Genomic DNA, 19619 nt, shown 5'->3' with positions numbered 1-19619 from the left:
ATAAGTCAGGAAAGAGGAAAAGCCTCAGATCAATAATCTAAAAGGGGTGGCTGGTTAGCTCTGTTAGTTAGAGCACAGTGCTCTTAACAGCTAGGTTGCTGGTTCAATCCCCACATGGGCCACTGTGAGCTGTGGCCTCCACAACTAGATTGAAACAACTACTTGACTTGGAGCTGATGGGTCCTGGAAAAACACACTTAAAACAAATAAAAATTAAAAAAATAATAATCTAAGAGTCCACCTCAAGAATTCATAAAAGGAAGAGGAAAATAAACCCAAAGCAGGCAGAAGGAAGGAAATAATAAAGAGCAGAAATCAATGAAATGGAAAATAAACTCTATGAAACAAGGAGCTGGTTCTTTGAAAATATAAAACTGACAAACTTCCAGCAACACAGACAGATTTTTAAAAAAGAGAGTATATATCAATTATCAGAATCTGGAATGAAGCAGGGCATATCACTACAGACTCTATAGACTCTAAAGGACAATAAAGGACTTTTATGAGCAAACCTACAAACATAAATTTGACACATTAGATGAAATGGATCATCTTTGCGAAAAAAAAAAATCATACTATCACAACTCACCCAATATGAAATAAATAATTTGAACAGCCCTATAACTATTAAGGAAATTGAATTCATAATTTTAAAACTCCTAAAAAAGAAGCTTTCAGATCTAGATGGTTATACTGACAAGTCCTGCCAAATGTTTAAAGAAGAATTAAACATTTACACAAATGAGACAAAGACAGTATAATTAAAAAAAACGAAACAAAAAAACTACAGAGCAATATCCCTCATGAATATAGATGAAAAAATCCAAAATACTAGTAAGTAGAATTTAGCGATGTACAGAAACAATTGCATAGCATGACCACATGGGCTTTATTCCAGGGATGAAAACCTGGTTCAGTATTTGAAAATCAATCAATCCACTTATTAATGGGCTACAGAAGAAAAATCATGTGATCATATCAATTGATGCAAAACAAGTACTTGACAAAATTCAACCCCATTCATTAAAAATTCTCAGAAAATAGGAATAGAGGGGAACTTTATAAAGAATCTCTACAAAAAAAAAAACAACTGCAGCTAACCTTATCCTTAATGGTTAATGCTTTCTCCTTAAGATCAGGAACAAGGCAAAGATGTCTGCTCTTACCACTCTTATCCAAGACCATGCCTGAAGTTGTAGTCAATGTATTACAGCAAGAAAAGGAACAAAAAGGCATACAGATTGGAAAGGAAAAAAATAAAACTGTCTTTACATGTAGATGACATCATTTGCTACATAGAAAATCCCAAGGACTCTACAAAAACTCCAGAACTAATAAGTGAGTTCAGAAATATCTTGAGATACAAGATAAGCATACAGAAATCTATTTTATTTCTACATACAATGAACTTGTGGACATGAAAATTGAAAGAATACAATGCCATTTATAATCACTCAAAAAAATGAAATACTTACACATAAATCTAATACAACATGTACAGGACATATACACTGAAAATGATAGTTATATGATACAGGGCTGATGAAAGAAATTAAAGATCTAAGTAAATGGCGACACATACTTCATTGACAGATTCGTAGGCACAACACAGTAATGATGTCAATTCTCGTCAAATTGGTATAAGTGTTTAATGCAATTCCTGTCGAAATTCCAGTAAGACATAAACAATATATAGATATAGACAAGATTATTCTAAAATTTGTAGGAAAGGCAAAAGAACTACAACAGCTTCAAAAACAATTTTGAAAAGAAAGAATAAAGTGAAAGAAATCATGTTCTTAATTTGAAGACATATTATACAGCTACAGTAATTAAAACTATGTAGTACTGGCAGAGGAATAGACACATAGGTCAATGAAACAGAATAGAGAACCTAGAAATAGACTCCCCCAAGTACACCAAATTGATTTTTGACAAAGGTGCAAAGTAATTCAATGGAGGAAAGATAGCCTTTTCTACAAATAGTGCTGAAACAATTGGACATGCATCAGAGGAAAAAATAAACCTCGACCTAAGTCTCACACTAATTAAAAACTTAACTCAAAGTGGATCACAAATTAAATGTAAACTATAAAGCTTTTGGAAAAAAGCATAGGAGAAAATCTTTGGAATCTAGGACTAGACAAAGGGTTCTAAGAGTTGACACCAAAAGACTCTTGGAATAGGAATTATTCCTATTCAGAAAAGGAATAATTCATAAATCTGACGCATCAAAATGGAAAATTTTTGCATTGCGAAGAAACCCTGTTAAAAAGATGAAACAACAAGCTACAGATTGGGAGAAAATACTTGCAAACAACATATCCAACAAAGGACTAGTATCTAGAATATATCAAGAACTCTCAAAACTCAACAGTAAAAACCTCAAACAATTCAATTAGAAAATGGACAAAAGACATGATGAGACATTTCACCAAAGAGAATATACCCAAAGACAAAGAAGCACATGATAAGATGGTCAACATCACTTGCTAGTAGGGCAATGCAAATTAAAACCATAGTAGGATGATTCACTACACACTTATCAAAATGGATAAAATAAAAAAATAGTGACAACACCAAATGCTGGTGAGGATGTGGAGAAACTGGACCACACATTGCTGATGGGAATGTAAAATGTACAGCCACTCTGGAAAAATAATTTGACAGTTTCTTAAAAAATTAAATATCCAACTACCATATGCCCAAGTGATTGTCTTCCTGTGTATTTATCCCAGAGAAATGAGGATTTATGTTCACACAAAAACCTGTACACCAATGTTCATAGCACCATTATTCTTAATGGTCCCAAACCGGAAGCAATCCAGATGTCCTTCAGCATTCACTGAGCGGCATTGTAGACGACCTTTATCAGGGGGAGGGTCTCCTTTCCATTCCTCGATTGCTGAGACTTTTTCTCATGAATGGATGTTGAAATTTGTCCAATGCTTTTTCTGTAGACACTGAAATGATTATATGATTTATATCAATGTAGTGAATTACAATGATTAATTTTAAAATGCCAAACCTACCTTGCATTTCTTTGATAACTCCACGGGTCATGATGTGTTATCCTTTTCCCATATTGCTGGATTTGATTTAATAGTATCTTGTTAACGATTTTTGTGTCTACCTTCACAAGGGCTATTGAGCTGCAATTTCCTTTTCTTGTAGTATCCTTATCTGGTTTTGATAAGCAAGTAATGCTGGCCTTATAAAATGAGCTGAGAAGTGTTCCCTCCTCTTCTATTTTCTGACGTTGTGTAACTCGGTATTATTTTATCCTTTAAATGTTTGCTATAATTCATTTATTAATCTTTGAATATTCCCTCTATCCCTCAAATCTTCTATAAACACAGTAGGTACTCAGTACATGTGGAATGAGTGAATTTGTGCCTTTGATGACTCCGGACTGCGTACTGATAAGCAGAAACCATCAAAGCAAAACATAATGAAATAAGCTCACGCTCTGTTCCTAAAGGCATGGAAATGTATTCTGCATTTTGGAATTCCTTCCACTCAAAAGTGTCAAAATAAGAAAACCAGGGCTTGGTCGCTTTGAAGGGATAAACTGCAAGACTCGGGGGAAATTGCTCACTGGGGGAAATTGGGAACTGGTCTTTTCCAAACTCATTGATGCACTGTTAGTGCATGGCGTTTTTAGAGGGGAGTTGACCTGTTGTCCTGTGACAGCACAGAGGGTCATATAGGCAGCATGGCCCCTCACTCTAAGTCTCGGTGGTGACTTCAGTGTTTCAACCCATGGTGGACCAGCTCTGAAGTCTCACAAATGCTGTATAACTATAAACCAATTCTTACTTGTCTCTCTAAAGTAGGTCTCACATCTTTATGGGCTGTTTCATTTTCCCACTAAAGCTTAAAAAATAGCTTTTGAATTTTCCCTGGCTTCAGAATGAAGTCATAAGACCTGAGAATTACCAACAGATGCTCTCTTGCTAGAATGTGAGTGTGTCGGGAGGTTTTATTAAAGTAATTTTCATGCACAGAAAAAGATCGGGTGTGTGTAAAACCTGCCATAAAAAGTACATACATTCTCCAGGGAAGGCTGTAGATTTGGTTTCAGGGCTCAGTTTTGCGTAGATAATGGTCTTTAATATACACTGTTTTTTTGTTGTTTGTTTGTTTGTTTTTGTAGTGTAGTCTTGCTTTTTACTTGTTTGGCCTATGTCCCCACTGTGACTCTAAATTGCCAAACCTTAAACCTGGAAAACCAGCGTTTGAGATGAGGCATAAAATGATGAGATTTTACACCTCCAATTTTTTTCATGAATTTTGAATAGTCTCTGTTCCAATGTTTTTTTACACCAATAATGAACGTGTGCTGGGAGCAGTGCAGGTTGTTAAAAGTGCTGGCCAAACCTGCTTCTACAGCCAACCCCACTAGCAGAAAAAAAGAAGGAGCCATTTATTGCAAAAGCCATTTACCCCATGGTTGGCCCCCAAATGTTTCTCATTAAGTATCTTCCCCAAGGGCAGGCCGTGGACTCATTCATTCCTTAATTTTCGGTACCTAGCTCAGTGTCCGACAGCGTCAGGTGCTTAGTAGATGTCAGCTAACTGGAAGATTTGAAAATTTTCGACACTAAGTGGTCTGTTAAATGAGTAGGTCCCCAGGAATATGACCCATGCCTCAGAGCAAAGGATGCTGTACAGCCCTCAATTCCAAAATGGACTTTTGGAACTCTGAGCAGACATGGTGACTTGAAATCCAAAAAGCTGCTTTGCTTGGAAGGAGAGATCCCAGAGAGAGGAAGAAGAGAGCACTGATGCTGCAAGTTCCCAGTAGGCCCTGTGTCTGCTCCTGTTCCCTCCTCAAAACCTGTGTGTGGGGGAGGAGGGGAGCGATGGATTCCCAAGAGAAGTTCTGGGGGATCCTGAGGAAAAGGGACCTTACACTCCTGAAGGCCCCAGGCAATGGGGTGGAGGTAGCCTTCTGGAGGTTGGTGGCATCTATCTGAAACATCCTTCTCTCTTCCCTAGGTGGGTCTCACCTGTTCCTCAGGACCCCGGGCAGATCTTCCCTCTGGGAAGACTACCGGCACCCCAGTCTGAGTTACCTGTCTCTGTCTCCTCTCACCTGGATCTCCTTGTCCTCCTGTTCATCCACGTGGCATAAGCTAATCACACAGAATTGAAATTCTGTTTCATCCCTAGACTGTGAGCTCCTTTGGGAGGGACCGTGTCTGATGCATCTTTCTACCTACGCAATCAGCACAGGATGTTCTGGTGCTCCCCACGGCCCCTCCCTGTCCCCACCCCAATTTGTCGAGGTTCTTTTGAAGATAATGTATTTCCCCACTCCCACTCCCACCCTCAGCTGCTTTTAAGATTTTTCTTTGTGTTTGTTTTTCAACAGTGAGTATTCTGGGCTTAGAACGTGGTTTTCTTTGTGTTTATCTTGTTTGGGGTAAGTTGAGCTTCTTAAATCTGTGGGTTGGCATCTTTCATTGTTTTTGGAAAATTCTTGCCATACTGAGTATTGCTTTTGCCCCCTGCGCCTCCCTTTTCTGAGGCTACAATTACATATATGTTAGATTTTTTTATTATGTCCCATAGGTCTTTTATCTTCCGTGCATTATAAAATCCATTCTTCTTTATTTTCTGTTTCACTTTACGTATTTTTTATTGACTTGTCTTTGAATTCATCTTTCTTGTGTTCTGCTGTGTCTTCATCTGTTGTTATATCTTTTCACCGAGTTCTTAAATTTTCATTCTTAGAATATCAATTTAGTTATTTGGTTCTTTTTCTCTAAAGATTCCAGTTTTCTTCTGAAGAAAAATCTACCTTTCATTATTTTGTTTTCATTGTCCTTTATTTTCTTTGACATGCATATCATTATTATTTTAAAGTCCTGGTCAGCAAACTTCAATATCTAGATCAACTGTGGTTGTGCATCCTCCCTGTCTTTCTCTTGATTATTTGTCATATTTTCTTCAGTCTTTTCATGTCTAGTAATTTTAACTGAATGCTAGACATCATGTATGGAAAGTAAGGAGGCTCTCAGTGACTTTATTCTCTTCTGGTGATAGTACTTCCTCACCTCCTCAAAACATTTCTGCTTAAGTGAAAAATGCTAAGTACAAAACTGTCTCTATTGGATAAAGAGTAAGAGGGGCTTTTCACCTCAATCCAACCAGAAATTGAGCAAGGAGGGGGCTGGATTGTAGAGTTAGTCATACTTAGTTTGTCTCTGGGGTGTCCTTCTTCACACATCATGCCTCCCTGAGCTTTTGATTGAAAACCTGGTGGGACTTTGTCTCCTCAGCCCTGAAAGACTACAGGAAAGCCACCTCTGTCCTCCAGAGGCTACAGCCCACCTCTCCCGCTTCCTGCCCAAGCAGCTTCATAAACTGGCAAACATGTGAAGCAGGAAGACTGGCGGCATGTATGAGGGAGGTCTCCTCTCAGGCTGCTCTTTTGTGTCCTAAGCCCCACTCTGCCTTTCCGATATCCTCCTTGCTCCCCAAGTCCCTGCACAGCACCAGAACTCAGCAAGTATGCCACCAGAAAAAGTGGGCTGTGCATCCAAACCCCCTTGAGTTTCCTTGCCACGCTTCCACGTGGCCAAGCAAATACTTGCTGGCTTCCCTTTCCCCTGACAAAGGCTCACTGCCAGGAGCAGTGCAGTCCTTAAGCCTCAGAAAAAAACAACGGCTGGACATTGTCAGTTACCTCGAGGTCTCCCAACGCTAGAAGCGAATCTAATCTAAGCCTTATTGCTTCAACTGCTCTTAGAGGCCTTAAAACTATGATTTTAAGAAAAGCAGTTTATCCAGGCTTTTCTAATTGATGCTTTGGAAACATTGATGACCTACCACTTACTCCAATGTAAAGAGTAGAAAAAGAATGTCTCTTGCATAGTTAACCCATGTATTGTATTTGCTTTTTTTAAAAAAAAAAAAAATCATGCTTAAGTGAAAAAAACTAAATACACAAGTGTAGCTGCACCAGATCACAAAGGTAAAAGTCCCCCAGGCACATGAACAAGAACGAGAGGGGAACAGTAAAAAATGAGCCTAATGGGCTGGGTGGCGGGATTCTCAGTTTTCCTCTGATTTTGAGTCCCTTTAATATGACTAAAATGGGGTTTACAGAACTTGCCAAAATCCCATTTTGGAAATCCAGGTTTGGCTGTGCAGCTCCGCCTGAGGTCTTCTTGCAAGATACTCTCCCAGGTTCTTTCAAGGGGCCACTGACCGTCCACTCTACCCATTCTGAGCCACCCAGCCGCTCTTTCTTAGAATTGCCACACCTCGTCTGACCCCTGTCTTCCTCCTCGCTGAGATTAAAAATTCGGGAGGATTAAGCATGCCAACCCAGTTGAGTCTCCTGTCCATTCTTGGTGCTTTAGCAGGTTGAGCTCCAGACTTAGAGCCAGGAGGACAGGGGAAAGGAAGCACCCAGCTCGACCTCTCACTGGCTGCGTGACACCCGCTAAGCCCCGGCCTTTCTGAGCCCCAGTTTCTCCATCTGTGAAGTGGCACAATGTTCCCATCTCACAGGGTTGTTTGGGGACTATGTTTGACTTGCCAGAGCTCGGCTGAGTCTGCATTTGAGTATGGAGTCCACGGATGGGAGCAGATGGCAGCTGCAGAGCCTCAGGCCACAGGTGGAGGGACACACGCACAGCCCAGGGCATGCTGGGCTGGTCTGGTTAGGCACAGTCACAGGTCAGGCTTGTCCATTCATTCCCCACACTTACAGGGGACAGTAAATGTGGGCAAACACAGGACAAATGTACACTTTGTCCAGGCAAGCCCTGAGCTGGGGTCCCTGAGATGAGCAAAGGGCACCCTACCCAGTGGTGAGAAAGATGGGCAAACAGCCCATGGCAGGACAGGCTGGCAAGTGCGAGACCCAGGAGAGAAGGACCCGTGAAGACCCAGAGGAGGGCATCTGACATGCCCCCACAGGCCTCCCAACCTGTGCCCGATGACAGCCCCGCACCCCACAGGGAGTGAAAGGCGTGTGGTGGTCTGAAATGCGAGAACACATAAAATATGGTCATGATGAAGTCAGCCTCATAAATTGTGAAACCCAAGACACAGGCTGACTTTTCCTGTATCAGAGTAAACACTGCACATTTTCTGTTAAGACTGAAACTTAAACCAAAGATAAAGTTGGAGCCCCGTTCTCTGAAGCGATGCAGCACCCTATATCAGGGTGGGTCGGAAAGGCAATGCTGGATGTCCCAGCCCTGTTATGACACCGCTCCCAAGAGGGGTACCTTTGGAAGGGTGAGGATGGCTTTGCTGGAGGGGAAGGGCCTGCCAGGTGAGGAAATGGCAGCTGAAAGCAAGGGAAGGATAGTCCGTGTCTGAATGGAAGCTCTACCGTCCAGGGCGTCAGCTCCACGGAGGCAGGATTTTGTCTGTTTGGCTCACTTTGTCTGTTTGTCGGTTTGGCACCTAGGACAATGCCTGGGACATAGTAGGTATTCAATAAAATGCTCGTTGCATGGATGGATGAATGAGCAATTTACTGGGTATTCAGAGAGAAAAGGCTGAAGATGAAACTGAGGAAAACAGATGGGGCAGAGTGTCGCAGGGGCCCCATGCGGCAGTCTGAGGTCCTGGGCGTGGTCCTGCAGACAGCAGGGAGCCCGCAGGATGCAGCAAGATCCCTCTGCTATTGTTCAGCTGTTCCAGGCACCATGGGAAGGAGGGGCGGCCGTGGGGCTGGCTGGACCTTGGGCATGGCCACGGGGCTTGGCCTGGGGTCTTGTGAAGTCTCCTGGCCACACTCACCCCATGGCCCCACAAACAGGAGCAAAGCCAAGTGGCCGAAAGGAAGGCAAGGGGCCCAGTAGACAAGTGTGGGATATCAAGAGGAGGCCACCTGTGCCCTGGCAGAGTGTGCACCTGCCCCCAGTGCTAACACTTCCCAAACTCTAGGTGCTGGGAATAGATCTAAAACTTCACAGACGTTATTAGCGTAGTCCTCCCAGCAGCAGTATGAGGGTGCTGTCAAACACCCTGTTTTATAAAGAAGCCACTGCAGCCAAGAGCAGATAAGTGACTTGCCTCAGGTCATCCAGCCAATGAGGGGGAGAGGCAGTGTTTAAACAGAAGTCTGTGAGGACAAAGCTCGCTCTTGGCCATCAGGAGACGGTGCCAGGTGGCCGTGGTCTCTAACATTGTCCCTTGGTGCTCTACGTGCACAGAGGAATCCTGATTATTTTCCTTTGGGATTTGCTTTTCACACTTGTCTTTATCCAGGAGAGTGAGCCAGGCCCAGGCCCCACGTGCCCAAATGCACCACGCTCTCCTCTCGTGGCTCCTCCTTCTTTCCTTGCCCACCTAGCAAACCTCTCCTGGACAACACTGAGAGCCCCTTGCCCCTGCAGCCTGCCTCTTCTTGGGGTTCCCGCCATTCTACCTAGCACTGAAATGGCCGGCGTAAGTCTTTCCCAGACCTTGAGGTCCTTGAGGTCCTTGAGGGTTTTGCCACTTAGTTACTGTGTAATCTCAGGTAAGTCCCTTCACCCATTGAAGACTCGTAGAATGGGGACCATTTGAGGCAAAGAGAGAAGAAGGCACTTCATAAATTCCGAGTTGCCACATGGTGGTAAGGAAGGATGATGGAGGTTCCCAAGCCCAGATCCAGAGAAGGTCTGGGGGACCTGCTCTTTGCTAAGCAAAGCAGGCATTTCATAAGGCTCCCAGCTATGTAGATTTTCCTAAAACATGAGTCAGTGCAAAAGATTGTTGAGTTCCTTTCAGCAGAACACTACCTACGGAGACTGTCTGCGCCAACCATGTAGCCTAACGAGATTGCTCTGCTTGCAAAGACCCCCACGCTCCCCCATCCACACAGCTGGAACCTCTGAGGAAACTTTGGGCCTTTAATTAAAACCATTTGTCCTTCCAGTGAACGGCAGGTGGCTGACCCAACTTAGAGACAGAGGCTCATTAGAGCCGTGTGTGCCCTTTGACCCATTCCTCCGACTTCTGGGACTCTGTCCTGAAGAAACAATCCCAAAATGCGGAAAGACTCATGAACAAATAAACCATCCTTGCAGCATTTCTTATTATAGCAAGGAAACTGGAATTAACTCGAATATGTAATAGGAGCCTGAGTCGATGACATTTTCCCAACTCGATGATGTTTTATTGCCCACTGAGGAGGAATGGAGGCTTTGTAGTAACACAAAGCATGTGTGTGACTGGATGTTAATTAAGGAAATCAGGTTACAAGACTGTGTGCCCTGAGATGAGCTGTGTAAACAGTGCATATAAAACACGGGAAATAAACACACCCCTGTTCCAGTTGTGTCAAGAAGATGGGATGGTGGATACTTTTTCTTTCTTCATCTTCCCAATTTTCTGCAGCGTGGTTCTAGTTGAAAGGATATTATAAGCCTACAAAAAACAAAAAACAAAACAAAGCAAAGAAACAATGGCTGGTTTTACAAAAAACAAGTTCTGCAGAACCACTGGGATGGCCTATTTCAGATTTTTTTTTCTTTAATGAAAAAGTAATATATGTAGAGAGTAAAACAAACTTGGCGTAGAAATATCTACAAATGTCATTATCCTAAAGAAACTGCCTTTCTCCCCAATATTTCTCCATATTTATATATTTTAACAAAGACTAGTACACATACAATTTTAAGTTCTGATTTCATTTTTATTTTATTTTAAAAAAGAACCTCTGCCGCAACAGTCTTAATATTTATGAATATTCCATAGTGGGAATATGTCATATATTTACTTAACAATTCCTCTATACTACACACTAGTTATGTTTCCATGTATGTTTCTGTTTCTATTATAAATCTCATGGCAATAGATGTAATTATATATAATGTACATAGTTGTATATAATGAATATATAAAATCTTATAGTTTTCCTTTATACCAACAGTAACAAGTTAGAAAACATGATGGAAAAATACTCCATTCAGAATGATAAAATATAAAGTGCTGAGAACTAAGGAAGTGAGATGTAAGATCTGTACTTTAAAAAACTGCAAAAATTGTAATAAAGGGTGCAGTTCTCAAGGGAGAGAGTCATGAGCTGGGCTTAATTCCCCAAAGGTACCCACTACTTTGCACGCCTTGGCTGCTTAGTACATTCATATACCCTTTCTCTCTATCTACAAACTTTGCTTAACTCCACCCAACTATCTCGCAACGCAACTACAAATTAACTTTCTCTCCACCACAGGCAACCAGAGTCCTGTTCAGATATTAAATCGACGTGGTGAAATTAGGGCCCCTAATTTTTCAGGGTCCGCCATCTTTTGGCAAATGTGCACTCCTCCTTTAATTCTGTAACCATCCCAGTATCAATCAGGACCCTTCATTGCAAGCACCGGAAACCAGGTCAGGCTGATGTAAATCGGAAGACATTTATTGAAATAGTATTGGGCAGCTCCTAGCATCCTCAGGACCGCTGCGGACCAAGCCTAGAAGCTGGGCTAGAATAGGGACATGTGGAGTAAAGCCAGGGCCACAGCCAAATTCAGGCCACAAAACCAGTCAGGTGATGTCACTGCCACCTACCATCGTGCCACTCAACACTGGAGGTCACGGCTTGCTCTGCTGCCAGCGCCCACCCCACAAAGTCCACGTTTTTGCTGCTGCTGCTGCTTCTAACTGCCAAGAAAATGGCTTCACCACCAACCCTGCTTCTTTCCATCAGAGTCGCTCAGCATCACAGCTCCCTCTTTGAAATCTGGGGCGGTTCTGTGATTGGCTCTCCGTGGTCACTGGCCAGCACCCTTGCTTTAAGGGAGGCTGGTGTGGGAGAAATGAGTTTCGTTTCTGTGAGGCTCTTAAGTGGGGAACTCCTCCAACAAAGGTGGGAAAAGGATAGATGTTCCTTGTAACCCCACTCACGGTTCCACGACTTCATTCCTGTATCTGGTGGCAACGGCAAACGCAAAGCAACTCTGTCCTGGAGCAAACAGAAACCCAAGTGCAAGACTGTCCCATCCCAGTCTCCACGGCTGCCCTCAGGACATCAGGGGGCAGTTTTTGCAGAACGTGATCAGAGTTCTCTCATTTTGTCAGAACAAAATTGCATTTGCTTCAGCCGTGTAACGGCTTCTTCGTCTTCTTTTTCAACCACGTGATCTCCAATGCTTTTAATCCGTTTGAAAGGTCATGGTTTCCGCTTTGCCAGTAGGACTCTTAGGACAGCCCACACTCATGCATTTTCCCCCCAGCGTCGGGCTGTCCGCCGGCTTTTCTGTTTTCTGGGCTTCTGGTTGGGTGGCGAAGGAGCGGCAACCTGCAAAGCAGAGTACAGCACTGCAAGCACTGTGTTTTAACACACAAATAAATGAAGGTGGTTTTATTTGCATTTGCCCTCATTATTCTTCTGATCCACAGAGTCCTAGGACAGCTGTGGTTCCAGAATGTTCTGGAATGTGCGTGCTCCCCCGCCCCCTTCCATCCCTGGTCCCAACGTCTATGTTCAATGTTGTAAACCACCGACACAGCACGTCCTCCTCACCCCCTCTCTTTCTCACAGTGTTTGTCTTCTAGGGCTGCATCACAGAGCACCACAGGGCAGCGGCTGAAACAACAGAAACTTGTTTCTCCCAGTTCTGGAGGCCGGAAGTCCAAGATCCAGGTGTCAGAAGGTTCTTCTGCGGCCTCTCTCCTTTGCGTGGCTTGTCGATGGCCATCGTCCCTAAGTCCTCCCAGGGTGCCCCCTCTGTGTGTGTCTGTGTCCTAATCTCTTCTTATAAGGATGCCAGTCTGTTATTTTAGGGCCCACCCTAGTGACCTCATGTTACCTTAATTGCCTCTTTAAAGACCCATCTCCAAATATAGTCACTTTCTGAGCTACTGGGGGTTAGGACTTTAACATATGGATTCTGGGGGGACACAATTCAGCTCTTGACACCGACCAACCAGCCGGTACTATGCTGGTGGGAACTGTGGGGTGGGGGGGATGAGAAACACGTGGGCTCAAAACCAGACGTGCCGAGGTTGTGTCCTGGGCCGGCCGCTGGTCCACAGGAGGCTGGCAGGTCCTCGAGTCCCCAGCTGTGAAACGGGTCCTACAGAGAGGAAAGCACACCTGCCTCACGGCTGGCTGTGTGAGTGGAGAGAGGAAGGCCTGCGGAACGCTAAAGTGCTGGACACACGAAAATTACCATCGTTAGATGCCATGGGGGAGACAGAATAATAAGATGGGCCCCCAGTCAGAGACTTGCCCGGTCACCACCTGCCCTGATGACGTGGGGTTGTCACTAGATGTGAAGGAGCCCCATGAAGGCCAAGGGGGTGTCTGAGGTGCCCAGCACAGGTCACTGCAGCCCCTCCGCCTGTGGAAAGGAATATGGCATTCAGGGGAGACTTGCTTTGGTGCTGAGCCGTGTGGGAGGCAGAGGTTCAAGAGGATGGGAGTTTGAGGAGAGTTGGCTGCAGGGTTGGGAGAGCCCGGCCGGTCTCCGTATTTTGTGTATGTGGCATAATTTGGAATCTCTTAATGTTCCGCAGCCCACTTGCAGGGGCAGAATTCTTTTTGCATTTGTCACCCTTGTCACATGAAAGCCCCTAGGGCCTTCCTAGTCAGGAAAAGACCTAGTGTAGGAGTGGAGAAGGGACCCAGAGGGTGTGGTGAGTGGGCCAGGAGTGAAGGTGATTGGTTTTCAGCACCGGGCCAGCTCCAGGCCTGGCAGAGGACAGTGCCCGGGGAGCCCCACTGGATTTCAGGGATTCCCTGGGCTTGTGGGCCCAGCTCTGCCTCCTCCCTGAGCCGCAGTCTCCTCAGCTGCTGCATGGAAGGGGGGTGCCCACCTCAGGGGTGGTCGTGATGCTGAGCGAGCCTCTGATCCCAGGCTCAGCTCTTCTCACCACGCTGCTAGGAATGCGGCTTTCTCCATTCCCACACTCAACAAGGATTTATTGCACACCAAAGATGCACAGACACAGTCCTTGCCCTCAGGGAGCTCATTGGCTAGAGGGCAGAGAGAAAAACCAACATTTTAACAAAGAAATCCAGGCGTATGAAGAGGGATAAGTTTCATAAAGGAGCCGGTTGAGCAAAGCGGCAGGAAAGGCAAGGAGAGTGCTTGGGTGTTCCAGGAGCTGTGCAAAGGCCCGGGGGCTGTCGCCAGTGAGTGAGAGGCGTGGGGCCAAGATGCATCTGGAGGGGTGGGCAGGGGTCAGGGCAGCTGCCACCCTCAGAAAACCACCCAGGGCGCATTGCAGCATCACACGAAGAACCACTGGAGGCTTGTCCTCCAAAGGCTGGGCAGCATGAAAGCCAGTTGTTCTCTGACTTGGAGAAAAACAGTTCACGGGTGCCAACAATGATCTTTGAGAGAGCTATTTGTTATTGGGGGAAAGCAACCAGTTATTCAGCTTCTCTGAGAGGGGAAAAAGCTGGACTGTCACAACAGGACATAATGAACGACTTCCTGCTTGGAGCTGAATCCAAAGGGGGTGGGGTGTCATCTTGCCTTGGCCCCAGGAGTCGGAGAGTGGGGGGCCTCCCCCAGGCCCTAATTCCCCAAATGGAACCTCTCTAAACACCAGTCCCATCTTCAGCGACCTATGAGCAAATGGGCCGCTCACCGCTTCTTGACTTTCACATAAAGACCCAGAAGGGAAATGCTTAGAACCCGGTGCCACAAAGGACCTTGTCTTTCCCGATTAAGTGGTCACAAAACAGGAACTGTGTAAGTGATCATAATTCGAGTTTTACTTCAGTTGCCAAGAAACTCAGGGTAAAGTTTAAGTGTAGGAATTCTATCACTCCAGGTTTCTGGTACAATTATTCCTCCTTGCCTCGACTGTTTCCTAAAAAAAGTAAAATAAAATAAAATTAAATTAACATTAAAAATAAAATTTTCACCAGTCAAACACAACATCCATTTCCATTTAGTGTCCTTTTGATCTTTAGCTACGTAAAAGCAGCTTTTACAGTCGTGGTTGCCGTGTGGACCTATACATTTACATGCAATTTTGTTTTCTATTGTTTGTTTGTTTTCTACATGACATTAGTTCACAAAGATCACATTTCTTCTACTTAGGCCTCCTCTTCGGCCTTTTCAGCCATGGCACATTATCCCACGAATCTAGTTGAATCCAGTCACACATACCATCAGTAGGCCATGGTTAGGCATGGCATTTTTTCCCCAGATTTTCACTGTAATAAATGATTCTGCTATTACAAAAATAAATGAGTAAATGTTATGAAAGGAGTCACAAAACAAGAAATGCAAATGGCTAGTAAGCACATGGAAAATGCTCAACCTCTATAATGATTAAAGACATACATTGGAGCAACAAGACACCCGTTTCTTTTGCCTGTGGAAATAGCCCAAATTAAACAAAGATGCTGCCCAAAGCTCGAGAGAAGGAGAGACCTAGGGCTCAGCTCTTGCCTCTCCCAGGGATATGAGTTACTTGATTTTGGGGTGCAGCCATTGCTCTCCTGGAGCACCCACGCTAGGAGCCGAGCCCAGAGCACACAGCTGTCACTGCAGCACGATTCCTAAGGCCCCAAATGCCAGCCACCTCAATGTCCGATGACAGGCGAGCAGTCAACAACACGGGTATACGACTTTCCTCGTCATTCACTAGACGTGTAATGCAGATTTCTAAGACAGGGAAAGGTTTATGGGCTCTCAGATGAGCCTGGGATTGGCAGTCCAGTGCCCTGGATTCAAACCACTAGTTATGAGAATTTGACCAATGATCTCACATCTCTGAGCCCTGGTTTCCTCATCTGTAGGAAGGGGGTCATAAAGCCTCCTAGAACTGTGTGAGTATTAAGAAAATAACGTCTGGGCACATACGACGCCTTCTCTGGTGCTCTAGCCTCTTTCCAGGGAACCCTTATTCTCCCATGGCTTGAAAAATCAATTTAATACCAAAGTACTAACGAGTCTCTAATTTGTCTCCAGCTCAGAGCTCCCCTGCACCCCATACCCAACTACCCGCAGGACCTCACCCCCTGCATGTGCCTCAGGCATCCCGTCCAGTCAAAATGGACCAGGTCCTCTTCCCGAGCTGCCCAGGGTCTCTGGTGCCTGTTTTCGCAGATGCATTTGGTCTGCCCAGGAAAGCCTTCACACCCTTCTGCTTGTCGTTCAGGGGCCAGTCCCATGTCACCTATTCTGGGAAGGCTTCTTCACCTAGGAGGCAGCTAGCAAGTGGGGCCTTCTTCATGAACTTTCCAGGGCTCTCTGCAAACCTCAGGTATATGAGGCATCCTGTGGGGAGGTGAGCGTTTTGTCTTTTTGTTTCTGATTTTTAAATCTAACATTCATTCAGAAAAGGACACACGTCATAAGTGAACAGCTTGATAAATTTTCATAAATGGAGCCAACTTGTATATGTGCTGCCGAAGCGAGCACAAATGGAGCCAACTTGTAACCAATACTCAGATTTGAAAAACAGATCTTACTCAGCGCCACCACGACCCCTCCTCGAGCCGTGCCCCCAGCCCCCTCGTGCCCCCTCCAGTCACTGACCCACAGCCAAGGGTCATCACTCTCCTGACTTGTAACTTGCCCTTGCCCTTCAAAGGCGGAATCCGTGTTCCTTTGTGTCTGGCTCTAGTGTTGCGCTGTGTCTGAGAGAGCCATCCTGTCGCTGCAAGAAGTACAGAGCTGTCCCTGTTCAGAGCTGCGGAGGGCTCCGAGGTGTGGCTATGCCAGTGTTTCCACTCTGCGGCTGGTGATGCCGGGCACTTCTGGACAGGATGCTGCTATGAACACTCTGGGACAGACTTTCTGTGCACACGTGTGCGCCATGGCTTCCTGCTGGGCCAGGGGATCAGTACATCCTGCTGCGTGGTGTTCCTATGGGTCTCACCCCATTGCTCCGCATCTTCACCTGCATTAGTTTCCTGTTTGTTCAATTTTCTAATAAAACCATTTATGGTTCCAGCTGACTCAGTCACTACTGACTGGCTGCAGCCACAGATTCCTACACAAAGAAGTGGCCCCTGCCCACCCAGATCCAAGGCTGCTTCCCCTCAGGCAAATCCAGTCTCTGTTCTTCCGGGGCTTCGCCGTGGGGCTCATCATGTCCCACCGGTGTGGGGATGCTGGCGGAGTCTGTCTGCCTCTCCTGATTGGCAGTCCCAGCATGCGATACACCTGGGGTCAGCCACCCGCCCGCAGACCCCCTGGGCAATCTGCGCTCCCAGGGCAGCTGAGGGAGGGGACCGAGCAGACAGTGTGTGCGGGTCTTTCCTCGCTGGCCACATCCCGCAGACAGTCCCCCGGGTGGACACCGCCTTATTCCCACCCCCACCCCCACCAAGGCACCTCCAACTTTCGGGGATCCCCCGCCGCCTCAGTCTCTCCTCGCCCATTCGGCGGAGTCGGGCGGAGCTAACCTTTGATACCTAGAGGGTCCCTCGAGCCGGCGGCTGGGGAGGAGATCGGGTTTCACTGGCGTAAGGGTGTGGGGGGAGTAGGGGTGGGGGTGCATCCCGCGAATGCGCCCCCCTTCTCTGGCCCCACCAGGGAGAAGTTTGGGGTCTTCGCTCCCACCCCTAGTTGTGGGCCTGAGCGCCCCTCCTGGCCGGGGACGGGAGGGAGTGGCCCCAGATGTCCGAGGCGGGGAGGCAGCCTGGGAGGACTGGGGACCCGGCGCCCCGCGGCCCCTCCTCCGCCGCGCCCTCCCCCCGCCCTCCTCCCGGGCGGGATAATTGAACCGCGCCGCGGGGCCCAGCTTTGGCTGCGGAGGCTCGGCCGGTACGTGGAGACGCGCTGTCCCCGCGCCGCGCACCAGCCAAGGAGCCGCGCCCCGCGTCTTTGTCCGCTCCGCCGCCCGCCAGCCCGCCGCCGCCGCCAGCCTCATGGAGCGCGCTGCGCCCTCGCACCGGGTCCCGCTGCCGCTGCTGCTGCTGCTCGCTGGCCTCTCGGTGCTGGCGGCCCCAGGTAGGGGCGCGGGGGGCGGGCCAGAAGGGAGGGGACGCCCCGGGTCCACGGCCCCCGCTTTAGTATCTCCCCAACCACCCAGCCCCGCACTCCTGGGAAGTTCTGGAGCCGCTGGTGACTCAGAGCCCGTGCGCCTCTCGCGCTGCGCCCCGCGGCCGCGGAGGCCCGGGCGATGTTTCCTCCCCCTCACCCCACTCCTAGCTCACGACCTAATCACCTCGCTGGTTTGCGGGACTGGTTTTAGAGACCGGATCCCCTCCTAATACTTCCCGCTGTGGCCCTAGCACATCCACCCTGCCCACCCACCCGCCCGGGCCGAGGTGCCGGGTTGGGGAGAGGAAGCGCTACCCCGCGGTTGCCTGCCAGCTTCCTCAGCTGTTTGCACCAGGAGTGTCCTTGGCATATCTTTTCTCACTGCACCCACCTTCACCCTTAGGTATGGGCTGTTGTGCCCAGCTTGCTGATGAGAAAACCGACACTGGGAGGTGGGGAACAGTAATTTGCCAGGGAGACAAAACCAGTCATGGGGTGGGGAGTGGACCTGAAGAAATCAGAAAGGAAGGGAATCGTCTGGAGGTGTTCAGGGTGATTGAAAGCTGTGTGTGTGTGGGAAACCGCTGCCTGCTCCCTTGGGAAACAGAAGCCATGAGTCAGAACTTCTGCCAGGCTCCATACTGAGCTGGGGCTGGGGACAGGCCACTTCCAAACCCACCCAGAGGCAAGGGGGATGGAGTGTCCACCAGCAAACTCGTGGCCCAGACCCCCCTCTCACCCCACCCCAGGACTGAAAACGGATGGCCAGCATCCAGCTGTGCCCTTCTTTCTCCCTTAATCCGTAAGGCCTAGCTCCTGGGGGGTGACCAGGAGGCCCTAAGGCTCAGAGCCATGACCTTTGACCTCTATGCTGACCCTTGGTTTATCAATCATTAGCCAGGCCCATCTTCCTGGAGGCTTTGTTCCTCCTGGAGCCAGGCCCAGACAATTGCCCCACCACCCTCAGAATCCCAGATTCTTTATCTCTGGATAAGCTGTGTTTCTTTTAACTCTCTGGTGACCACACTCCAGCGTGGTCAGAAGCTCACTTGACCACCCTTGGAATCCCAGTTTCGTTATCTCTGGCTTAGTTGAGTTTCTTTTAACTTTCAGGTGACCACCCTCATCCTTGGTCAAAAGGTCACTTGTCCCAGCTAATGCTAGTCAGGGGATTCGAGGAAAGGCTGAGGGCCGGGGGCAGGGGTTCTGTAGCGGTTTCTTGGCTCACTTGCTGGCTGAGCAGACCGTTGTGGACCTCTGACTGTTCTGGGCACCAGCACCATTCTGGGCATGTCCTGGGGGACATCAGTGGGGGAGATGGTGTGGGGAGGGACAGGGTTCAGTCATCCTGGCCCCCGGGGCTCACAGGAGACTTCTTAGAGGAGATAGTGCTTGGGCAGGAGCTGGTCAGGCAGGCAGGGGAGGAAGGCGTTCCGGTGACTGGTGACCACTGGCTGGAGTGAGAGCCGAGTGGGGCTCGGATTGGGGACCACACAAGACTCCTGTTGGAAATGGAAGTGGCCCCAGAGAACCCCTGTACTTCACAGACGAGGAAACTGAGGCCCCGAGAGAAGGCATGAGCCTCTCCTGAGCCTAAGTCTGCAGATACTCCATTGCTGTTCTGTGTTGCCCACCATGCGAGAAGGTCCCCCTGCAGCCTGGCAGTGCCCAACTTGGAGAGCACACCCAGGGCTGGTTAGGTTG

The 19619-nt window shown here is 47.5% G+C and overlaps 1 protein-coding gene across 2 annotated transcripts in view; it reads left to right on the top strand.

Moving 5' to 3' along the window:
- Positions 1 to 17681: 17681 nt before the first annotated feature.
- FBLN1 (fibulin 1) overlaps positions 17682 to 19619 on the top strand; it is a 76640-nt gene continuing 74702 nt past the window's right edge. For both annotated transcript variants that reach the window (XM_033118135.1, XM_033118136.1), the window contains exon 1: positions 17682 to 17882. In XM_033118135.1, coding sequence (XP_032974026.1) covers positions 17801 to 17882 — 82 coding nt within the window. In that variant the 5' untranslated portion in view covers positions 17682 to 17800. The remainder of the gene's footprint in view (positions 17883 to 19619) is intronic.

The sequence above is a fragment of the Rhinolophus ferrumequinum genome, chromosome 10 (assembly GCF_004115265.2).
Source record: "Rhinolophus ferrumequinum isolate MPI-CBG mRhiFer1 chromosome 10, mRhiFer1_v1.p, whole genome shotgun sequence".
In the NCBI taxonomy this organism is placed as follows: domain Eukaryota; kingdom Metazoa; phylum Chordata; class Mammalia; order Chiroptera; family Rhinolophidae; genus Rhinolophus; species Rhinolophus ferrumequinum.
Note: the sequence above shows the minus strand (reverse complement) of the source record. Positions and strands in the feature narration are given on the sequence as shown.